The sequence below is a fragment of the Melitaea cinxia genome, chromosome 9 (genome assembly GCF_905220565.1).
Source record: "Melitaea cinxia chromosome 9, ilMelCinx1.1, whole genome shotgun sequence".
NCBI lineage: Eukaryota > Metazoa > Arthropoda > Insecta > Lepidoptera > Nymphalidae > Melitaea > Melitaea cinxia.
In genome coordinates, this window is record NC_059402.1 from 7,763,601 (window position 1) to 7,775,600 (window position 12,000).

The following is a 12,000-nucleotide window of genomic DNA, read 5'->3' on the forward strand; positions in this document are numbered from 1 at the left end:
GCGTTAGCTTTACTTCTACAAATATAATAATTTATTTTTAAAGTTTTAATTTGTAAAATGACGATTCGAAGGTGCTCTTGGAGCCTATTTGAATAAAGCTATTTTTGATTTTGATTTTTGATTTTTTACGTAAATAACCACAGATCATGCTAAATCATATGAAATGTGACGGTCCTGTGTATTTACCAATAAAAAGTTATCGACCTTAAACAAAAACATATGCTATTTTTTACGTATGTGCTATAATAGCAATAATTGCAGACAAGTTTTAGTGCTAGTTATAATTATTTTGTTAGAAAAGGTTAAACACAAGTAATTAGTTTAAGAAAAGTGATGAGTGCTCTAAAAATAAAAGAGTCTATTAATAATGTGTTATTATTTTCAGTTGCATGTTATGCCAAAATGCAGCGACAGTGGACAGGTGGGAGCGGATGGCGGTAGCGTTGTAGCAGCGAGGTTTATGTAACGCGAGGAGCGGCGCGGCGCGGCGGCAGCAAGTGCGGGCGTGCGGCGAGACGGCAGTGCTCCGTCGACCGCCGGGGCACACCGCGCCATGGACCGCTCGAGCGGAACTCCGCCGCAGAGTCCTTCCGTCGCGCCATCCGGATTTGGCGCCTTCTGCAACGCGATTTCTGAAACGTTCTCGGTACGTACCGTACCACACCGAACTACATCGTTCGGACGTCGTCATCACAATGTATACGTTGGCTCGTATCGTCCCATTTATAATAGGTACCTACAAACGCCGCCAAAACGGATTTTGGTGCCAATACTTTTGCTTACAATGCTCTATCAAATTTATAATGAAAGCCAATTTACTTAATTGAAGTGTCGCGTTGTAATCTATTTTAAGACGCACGTGCTCTTCGAGGTCATTGAGAGTGGCCCGCTTTACCGAGTTTAACGAGACAGGAGGTAGCGCGGAATCTGACGAGTTATCACGGGAATAAAAAATATAAACAAGTTTATTATTAGAGCGCTCGTTCGGACCGGGTCGCACGGCCGTGATTTGTCCGATGGCTGTGATATACCGAAATACCCGCGCAATAAACGAACATTCAACGTCGTACAAAGGCACGAACATTAGGCACTCGCACGAATTCTTCACGCTGCTCACCACGGCCGGCACCAAACGCGACACCTGCTAGGCAACGCGACTTTGCTGTGCCGTCATCGTCGTCGTGACATCCAGCTTATCTACTGTCATAGGTACTAATATAAAAATATTAATAACTCAAAACGGATCTGCATAAATTAGCTATTTTCCAACTTAACCTTAAAGGATTAAGCCTCATAACAAACCTATGATGATAAAAAGTGTTCCGTTATTGTTCAAAAAATAAATTGAGTGAGTGATTGGAGTTAAATCGTAAAATGTTTGTTTTTATTCGGTTTTTGTCTGATGAATACTATGGATGTATAAATGTCACCGCGGTTACTACCTCTCGTTACTACGTTCCCGTTTAGTGAAAACATTCTTATATAATGTATTTATGATCTATCGATGCTCTTAACATACGCTTTGAAATGAATGTTTAATTTAATCATGCGTTTCATTATTCTTTTTATTTACTTCAATAATCGAAGGTGACAACATTGGATAGCTTTGAGTTCAAAAGTTTTAACTAGACACTGTTTGCACAACGTACAAACTACAAACATTAACGTCAATATTCAAATAGTAATGACTTCCCATATTGTACAATAGAATGTATCATAGGAGATACGTGCTAGTTACACGTTGTTAATTTGAGAAACATTTAACTCAAACAAGATTTGTACCTCTATTCCATGTACTTACATAAATCTTGTTGGCACGTTTTACTTGTGTTCTCTAATAACAGTAAATAATTTAACAATAGAAATTCAATTTCTGTTCCGCATTCGCAGAAAAATTATTAAATAAGTCAGGTACAAATGCTAATATTTATTTGTAATGATCTCATTCGCTTAACAATTTCATAGTTAATAACATTAAAGTAAAAATTGTTTTTGTATAACTTTATAAATGAAATAAAATCCTAATATTGAAATGAGCGTTACTTTAATCTTATCGCAAGAAAAGTTTCTACGATGTTTTAAAACACAAAAATTCAAATATATAATAACAAAGTTATATTAAAAAAGTTAATAAGGAACTTCGAAAATTTGCATATTGTCTATCAATGGCATCAGCTTATACACGGATAATAATAATTTAACTGTAGTTATTTATTTATATGTACAATAATAGTATAAATAAGGTCAAAGTCATAGATGTTGTAGTCAAAGTTATACATTAATTAATTTTAACTGACAATTGAAAAATGTTAAATAACTATTTTCATTGCTAATAAAACTATACTATACTTATGGATTTCAAGTAAGAAATCGTAGTTCGTAATCGATCAAAAAACGAAAAGTTCGTGCTGCTAATATGATTTAAATGTATATAATTTGAAATAATATATTTTACGTATATTAAATATGCATTATATTTAAACATTGAACTTAACATTTAAAGTGTAAAACATGTTTTCATATTGTTCGACCTGCAAAAAAAAATACATAATTATGTAACAATTACAATTCATATTTTATGTTCATATTGTGTGTCACAAAAGCTATATCTAATTACGTCCAAAATTCGTTTATTCACGTTTGATGACTGTTTGATTAGGTTCAGAGAAATTCATTTGTGTGTGGCCTACCTAGTCACTCATATACAAACTTTTTATATCAGAACTAGCTGTGCCCGCGGCTTCGTCCGCGTTGAAATCAGTGTGTCACAAAGTCTTCCCGGCAAACTTCCAGTGAAACTCTCATCAAAATCGGCTTAGCCGTTCCATAAACCTTTCTCTTGAAGCCCTTTCTCCATTGGTGAAACCGCATGAAAATCCGTTCAGTAGATTTTGAGGGAATCGATCACATACACTTTTGGGGACTTTGTTTTATAATACACTAAATGTTGCCCGCGCAGTACTATTAAGATGTTTTACGCAAATTTTTTATTTTATTTCAGTCACTTGAAATGCTCATATCACACTGAGCAACTTTTTAAAAGGCACAATTTGGTATGATTTAATAGTTATTTTTATAAAACCTCTCTATACACCACATTTTTAGTTTTATTTTCAGGCTGCAGTATAAATAACCTATCAGGCGAGCTTATAGCTGCTGTATATGTTTCATACAAACTATCAACCCCAATTAAAGCCCCTTAGCGATGGAATATCGCAAAATCCGTTCTTAGCGGACGTCTAATAACTATAATTTAATTTCAAATTTCATCTTTGTCCATCCTGTATGGATGGACCATCCAGCGGTTTTTGAGTTCTTGTGATGAGTGAGTCAGTGACCTTGCTCTTTTATATATATAGATTACGATGCATTATTTGGACCCCTCCTCACCATCTATAGAGCATACATTTTAAATTTCAAGTCTCTTATTTCAAAAACATAGGACTTTCATACAAATTTCCGAACCCCGTTTTATCCCCCTTAGGGGTCGAGTTTCGTAAAATTAGTTCCTAGCAGATGTCTACGCCCTATAAGAAACCTACCTGCCAAGTTTTAAGTTTGTAGCTGTTAAAGTTTCGGAGATTTCGTGATGAGTTAGTCAACCTGCCATCCCTCGTTTTAACCCCAAAAGGGAGTTGATTTCTAAAGATACATTATTTGAAAACCTTCTCACCATCTATAGAGCATACATTTTGAATTTCAAGTCTCTTACTTCAAAAACATAGGACTTTCATACAAACTACCAACCCCCGTTTTACCCCCTTAGGGGTCGAGTTGTGTAAAATCCATTCTTAGCGGATGTATACGCTTTATAAGGAGTCTACCTGCCAAATTTCAAGTTTGTAGGTGTTATAGTTTCGGAGATTTCGTGATGACTGAGTCAACCTACCATCCCCCGTTTTAACCCCAAAAGGGATTTGTTTTCTAAAGATACATTATCTTCACTCCTTCTCACCATCTATAGAGCATACATTTTAAATTTCAAGTCTCTTACTTCAAAAACATAGGACTTTCATACAAACTTCAAATCCCTGTTTTACCCCCTTAGGGGTCGAGTTTCGTAAAATCCGTTCTTAGCAGATGCCTACGTCTTATAAGGAGCCTACCTGCTAAATTTCAATTTTGTAGGTGTTATAGTTTCGGAAATTTCGTGATGAGTGAGTGACCTTTCGCTTTTATAGATATTATAGATTATAGATAATAGTCAAACCTCATTTAATGTTTTTATATTTTTTACAAAAATATGTTTTGATATATTATGTCTAGGTTTTATATTTAAAAAAAATTACAATTTCTATTTTACAGTTTATTCATTCTAATATATATTTTGCTAAGTGCACGTTATTTTCGGTCTCTGTATGAACTTGAACAAAATTACCTATTATTTACCTAGGACATACTATCTAACTAGGCCGCAACAACTTCGAAAAGGAGGCCGACAGGAGGATTCGGTTGGGCTGGGCGGCGTTTGGCAGGCTTCGTCGAGTCACCGCCCAGAACAGAATCCTCTTGAGGAGACCGCAGAGGATCTTAGCGGTGAGAGCCATACGTGGGTACCGCACGGTGTCATGGACGGCGGCGACATTTCTTGCGAGCGACCCGCCTTGGGAACTCCAGGCGCAGATGCTTGTGGAAGTGTACCGGTACCGGTCGAGCCTCCGAGCTCGAGGACAAATTTTGAGTGCGGACCAGGTACGTAGAATCAGGGCTCAGGCTCAGAGAGCCCTGATCGATTGGTGGATGGAGGATCTGGGGTCTCCAGCGGCGGGTCTAGCGACGGTGGATGCGATACGTCCTCACCTACGTTGCTGGATCAAAAGACGGCACGGAGTGCTATCCTTTAGACTGGCACAGGGACTTACGGGGCACGGATGCTTCGGTAAGTACCTGCATCAGATCGCGGATAGGGAGGCCACCCCTGCCTGTCACGTGTGTGGTGAGCCACGTGATACGGCGTGTCATACTCTCGAGGACTGTGTCGCTTGAGCCCAGCGCTGCGCCCTGGTGGCCGTAATAGGTGAAGATCTGTCGCTACCGAGCGTGGTCCGCAGCATGCTCGGCAGCGAGAGGTGCTGGTCAGCCGTAACCTCCTTCTGCGAGGAGGTCATGGCGCTAAAAGAGTCTGCGGAGCGACAGCGTGAGGCTGACGCCAATCCGCTCCGCAGGAGACGACCAGGGGGAAAGAGACGCCGTTATGCGCTCCTTCACCCTTCGCAATAGAGTGGGAGAAGGGCACCACTATTCCTCCCGCTCGCCACCGGGGTGATAGAGCGCTTACAGTGCCCGTGGGCACTCTACAGACGAAGGCGGCCTGCACATGGCGGGCCAACCGTCGGGGCGTCGCGGTAGCATGCGAAAGCGATCCCGTGGCGCAGTGGGCTGGTCATCTGTGTCGCAGGACCGATGGCCGTTGGAGTAGACGGGTCCTGGAGTGGAGACCGCGTCTTGGCAAACGCAGTGTGGGACGTCCTCCGGCCCGTTGGACCGACGATCTACGTAAGATTGCCGGTGTAGGCTGAATGAGGATTGCGAAAAACTGGGATGTCTGGCGGGAACTTGGGGAGGCCTATGTCCAGCAGTGGACTGCTATAGGCTGAAGTGAAGTGAGTGACGTTATTTTTAATAATATTATTCTTTGATAAAAAGTCGGCTTGGATATTGAAGATTTTACCATTACTTCATTCGTTAAATAGCTCATTTTCTAAATTTGTACCAAATACAACGACGTCAAAGACATTGGTCAGTAAATTCAGAGAAAATCGGCTGTAAGTTGAGGCTAAACAAAATCAAATGTAATCAAGTTTAATCATGTAATCTTGCACCGAATAATAAATACGCTTTATCTATTAAACTTTAAATTTATGTTGAGACAATTCCAAAATTGTTTGTGGGATTTTATTATACATGCGAATACCAACGTATGTTTTACTCTAAAAGTGTTCCGTTTTCTTTGCATCCGCTAGCTTTAAACTCTAAAACTGAAGAGGGTAGTTTCTTTCGGGTAGCCTTTAACTTGAATTTTAATTTTTTAGGAATCGTTAAATTCCTTTTAGTGTAGGAGAGATAGTTATTTTTAACGCAATCGCAAATTTTTATTATTACGAACTTGTACCTTTTTTACTTCTTACTTTATGTACTTGTTTATCGTCCCGATTACAAATTCATTTTGAAATATTTACGTAACAATTCATAGCGATATAATATTCATAGTAGGTAATTGGTAGGGCAGTGATAAAATATCACTACTACATATGATGTTTAAAAAATGGTTATTTAATCGCAAAGGAGATTAAGATAAAAGTGCAGTGATAGAAGCTACGCATTTCAATATTTTCCTGATGATATTTGCACGAATATAGTGTTGTAGTGTTGTTTTAAATAATATTTATTTTTGCATAGCTTTATAAATTTAGCTTTTCTTGTCGTAAAATTAATTATTAAAACAAACAACAAATCAAACAAAATCAAACAATCTGATTTATAATTGTGTATCGTGTGACTAAGGGTTCATCGTGGTCATTACTCAAGTCATATTAACTTAGTCTATGTAGGTACACGAACAAAGTGCAAGGTTGGCTATAACGTATAAAGGTTTTGACCACATGGATCGATAAACGACGTTAGCGTTGGCCTCTATTAATTTCTTTCCGAAGATTAAAATTTCCCTGTGAATAAAAATTCTAAAAATTAATTTTATAAATTTTTGAAAATAATCCATACTATATATAGCTTATAAAATTGTTCTAGAGACTCGCGGCAGGAAATACATTAGTGTTATCTGTTCCTAGATATCATCAATTAGGTATTGTGCACATTTTATATTTATATGCTTCGTTTATTATGGTTATAAAAAAAATCTCCTACTTCAACAAACGCGGGGTAATAAATGAATAAAACACACAGGTAAATAATTACTTACCATTTTTTAAATTAGGGTTTGGCAAGCAAAAATAAAACCAATTATAAACATTTATATTTATGAAAAATCTCATCAAATCGTCATCATACATTTAAGGTTTTATTAAATTTTAGAAAGTTACTACTTTAATAAGGTAGATGGATACTTGTGACGGAACGCTACGCTATTCCAAAACACATCATACTTATATCAAAATATACTTAGTATGTTTTTGTATTTAAATAGTTATTACTATTTAAAAATATTTTATTGACGTAGCGCACAGCAGGATATATCCTGCTCAAATTCTGGAGCAGACTGCCCGGGAAAAGACTTCACTTTCAACTAGTGTTGTGTTCTTGCGGTGAGTAAAGTGCCCCGAGCTCTTAAGGAGAATCGGGGGTAGGCTAGGGGTTGCGATGCTTCTGGTGTTGCAGGCGTCTATAAACTACGGTAATAGCATCATATTCTCCCTATACTTGTTTTCTGACCAATCGTAATAAAAAAAGAAATAAAAAGAAATACATTTTGTATGTGTGTGTTTAGCACATTAGTTAATAGTATTGTTCCCACGATTCAGCCTGTAACATCCCACTACTGGGCATAGGCCTCTTTCTCCATGTAGGAGAAGGATTGGAGCTTTTTCCACTACGCTGCTCCGCTGCGGGTTGGCGGCTATGTTCCTATATGTGAAACAATCGCTATCAGGTATTTATGATAATAACCGGGACCGGCGGCTTGACGGGTTCTTCGATGTACGGTAGGTAGAGCCACCAGACAGACATCCAAACTGGAAAGAAGTATTTGTACAAATACAAATATCCATTCAGAGCGATAATCGAACCAACCAACCGTTGGTGTTTTAGGAGACTACAATCACCACTACATCAGAGCGGTAGTTCCCAATAGGGATTAAAATAAGTCAAATGTGTCTTTTAAAGATCTCGTTTCTTAAAAATTATAAATTACTGTATGCACTTTCCTCTGTATTAGACATTTCGTTTTAACGTTAAAAAATCCTTTTCTTTATTCGTAATATTTTTTAGGGCACGACCTTAAGTTTTATGAAAATATATGATATTGTGATAAACCAACAGAATATATATGATATTTCAATTACATCATACAATAACAGTAAAGTCTGAGTGTAACTTCAATTATAGGTGATAAGTAAATTAGCTCAACTTGACTAACATACATAAATAACATATTCATGGCTAGAACTTAAGATAGCGTTTTAGATTACAAGAAGCTACAATAAAAGATTAAAACAAAAAAAGTCCAAAGAATTGTACAAAAACTACTAACTGGCTACAATTAAGCTTACTTTGCTGATGAATATAAATTAATAAATTTTTTAAAAATATAAATAGTGTCGTTAAAAATATCTATATCCAGATTTTTGATATACTGCTGTGCGATCTCATGATGCTGTTCAAAAGTGCCTGATAACAATTTAGAACAAGCTGATGCATAATAAAATAGCATATGCTTATTGATATGTAGAAGATAAGCAAAAAGAACTAAGCAAAACAGAACAATCCAGTACACTATTAATCAATTTATGCAGAAATAAATTTTGACTTTCGAGAGTTCATATTAAAGTGACTCAATCTATCGCGATAATGCGGGATTTTATTAGAAAAGCCAAATTTAAAAGTAAACTGCCAAATAAAACGTTTCTGAATCGAATACAGAAATATAAATATTGTAAAAAGGGTTCAAAACAACGTTACAGCATTCGAGCCCACTGCGAACGAATGCGTTATATAAAACTATAATAGTTTAGGGGTTGGTGAACTCGCTACTTTTTTGTAGTATAAATCCCAGATTCTTGAAACCCTTACTGCATATTCCTTCAATATGATTATTAAATTGTATATTTATCATTACACCCAAGTCACGAATAGTATACAGTACAGTTTTTATGTGTACTGAAATAATTTATATTCCCTTTGACTCACTAATTTATGTCTGCTAAGGACTGCACAAACACCCAGATCACGGCAAACATCTGTATAAATGTTGGTTATGTGCGGGGATCGTACCCGCAACCGCCAACGCAACAGCCACAAACCAGTGATGTGACCGTGGTGCCAACGCGTCGTCGTCGTTTTAACTAATTGCTAATACATCATAATTATGATTAATAATGACTCTGACGAAACGAGTTTGATGATTAACAACGTTTTCTAAATTATAAAAGAAAATGATTAGTAATTTTAGTCGGAACTGTAACGCGGAAAATATCAATTGGACAGTGGCAGGCATCAGACGGTTCAGTTTAGCGATTATAAATAAAAGATAGGAAACTCGGCCACTGCTCCTGCTATTTCTGATTATTCAATCTCGTACTCTGAAATCAAGACCACGACCAGGTCAACGAAAGTTTTTTTTGAAATATGTATTCGCATTGTCATTCGTATCACACAATGATATTACGTCTTGGATGGTTTAAAAAATAATAAGTATATTTCTCTAAAAAAAAATCTATCAAAAAACTAGCTGATGGAAATGACTCTTGTTCGATTATCATCACTTAATTTTTTAGCAAATTGGATGTTTACAATTATATGGTACGTGTCGGAAAAGTTAACACATCGAAGTAGGTCGCTAGCTTCGGTTTTGAAGAGCGTCGTTACTGCCACACAGGCGTGAAGAAATGCCCAATATAAATAATTTAGATATTTAATCCCAACAAGCAATTTAATGCATGGATAACACGGTTTTGGTTATTAATCTCACAAACGAAATATGGCAACTACCTATTAAGAGCGCAAAATTAAGACAATTTAAATGAAAATTCTCGTATTCGTCGTTCGTGACATTTTTCATCTTGTGAACGTTTGCCAAGCTGCTAACACAATTTTATTTACTCGTATAATACGATTTACCGAGATTTTATTTAAACGTAAATTTTTAAAATATATATCTATTAAATTCTGTAAATCTATACTTAATATTTACTACGTGTTCTTATAGTTGTTATAGCCTAGAGTTAGAACTTTTACTTTCATATGAATTAATTGAGATAGGACCCGGCAGGAAATCTCTTGTTCAAAATCTGGAGCAGTCCGAAACAGAGAAAGTTCGTCTGCCTCATGGAACGTAACTACACGATACGAATCTCAAGTAGTGTTCATAGTGTTCTCAACATAGTTACTAAAACATATTTCGGGTCTCTTCATAAAACTTAATTTTTTTAATACTTAGGTATACCGAAACATTATGCGGAATAAGCCGAATCTCAAAACTCGAGTTATCTTCTATAATATAAAAATGAGTCGCTGAATGTGTTGCTAAGCGCAAAACTCGAGAACGGTTGGACCGATTTCGCTAATTCTTTTTTTAAAATATTCCTTGAAGTACGAGGATGGTTCTTACGGAGAGAAAAATTAAAATTTTTTTTTTAAATTTACTGAAAAAGTCTAAAAACAACACTTCTATACTCCCATACAAAAGATTTGTGATAATACTTAAAAGTCAATTTGAACTTTAATACCATACGATAAAGTTTGTGTTAGGCGAAACGAAGTTCGCCGGGTCAGCTAGTACTTTTATAGTTACTTTAAATTTTAATTGTTTTAGCCAAATGAGTTGAATTTGTTTAGTTAATACGCATAAGAAACGTCTAATATTATTTCATCGAGCCCGTCATATAACCACGAGGCACCATATATGACATGCATATACATACATTTTAAAGTAAATTCAATAAAAAAAAATACGAATATACATTGTAAGTATTATATAAGAGAAACGTATGTATCTTCAGGGTAATTTATTCGGGTTAACCCTAACGTTTCAAAAGAAATTTTAGACATTTCCTACATTTATTTTGGCATCAAGCCCAATATATGGTTGGAATGTTCAAATGCTGCAAATGATAAGCTTGGGCAGTCATAGTTTTAATTACCAACCGTTAATCAACACAATCATCAGTTTAAAAATATTTGTTTGCTCATATGTCATTATACTAAAAATAGGTAATCTTTTGGTCGGTCAGTGACCTTCGGTATCGCGCAAGTAAAGCTGTATGGGGAAAATTAGGCGAGTCTAATTACGTGTATTGATAAGATAATGAAAAAAATCGTATTAAGATAGAAAAATAAAAAAAGAGACTTTTTTGACTTGTTCGAGTTTGGTTTAGTTTAGCCTAGCTTACGTGACAAACACTTCAATAAAAATAATAAATGGTGTATACAGCGGAATATAGAGCAGTAGAAAAATATACTTATATAATTGTTACAAGTACATTACATATACTTTTTGTTCATATGGTTATAAATATGATCATATTTAGCATAAAATTTTCAAAATATGCGTATTACATTTTTTTATCTATACAAATAAATACAATTGGACTACTGTTTGTAATATTAAAATAGCCGCCTTTTACTAAACATATATGAACGTATACACAGTACATATACCAAAACAACATATTTACAATTTTTGTCTGTCTGTCTGTCTGTCTGTTTGTTCCGGCTAATCTCTGAAACGTCTGGACCGACTTTGCCGGAACTTTCACTGGCAGATAGCTGATGTAATATAAGGAGTAACTTTTATTTTAGGAATTTATTAATTTTGTAACTCTGCGAACTGAACAATATTTTTTTTATTTCCACGCGGACGAAGTCGCGGGCTCAGCTAGTATATAATGATTCGTATTTGGCCATTTTGTTCACACTCTACAAATTGGTCTAAAAACTGAATGACTCGGAATTAATACACCTTAAGCCTATCACGGTCCACTGCTGGACATAGGCCTCCCCAAGATCACGCCAAAAACCCGCGAATTCATGAATTTTGCTCATAGTAAACTCAAATATAAATAAATAAATAAATAAATATTAACCACGCTGGTCAGGCGGGTTGGTGACCGCAGGGCTGACTTTGTCCTACCGAAGACACTGCTGCCGGTCTTTGGCGTGTGTATTTGAAATCCAGCAGCTGAATAATTATCCCGTCATCGATCGGCTTTTTAAATCCCAAGGTGGTAGTGGAACTGTGTTATTCCTTAGGCGCCTCTTACAACACCTACGGGAAGAGAGGGGGTGGCTATATTTTTTTTTACTGCCGTAATTACACAGCACATGGAA

The 12,000-nt window shown here is 36.2% G+C and overlaps 1 protein-coding gene across 4 annotated transcripts in view; it reads left to right on the top strand.

The window, feature by feature from the left end:
• Positions 1 to 321: 321 nt before the first annotated feature.
• Positions 322 to 12,000, top strand: part of LOC123656691 (calcium-binding protein E63-1) — a 36,296-nt gene continuing 24,617 nt past the window's right edge. Inside the window, exon 1 of one of the 4 annotated variants that reach the window (XM_045592348.1) lies at positions 322 to 646. In XM_045592348.1, the coding sequence (XP_045448304.1) occupies positions 554 to 646 (93 nt within the window). In that variant the 5' untranslated portion in view covers positions 322 to 553. Of the gene's footprint in view, positions 647 to 800; positions 1,210 to 12,000 lie in introns of those variants that run through there. The other 3 variants (XM_045592350.1, XM_045592349.1, XM_045592351.1) reach the window with 3 other exon arrangements.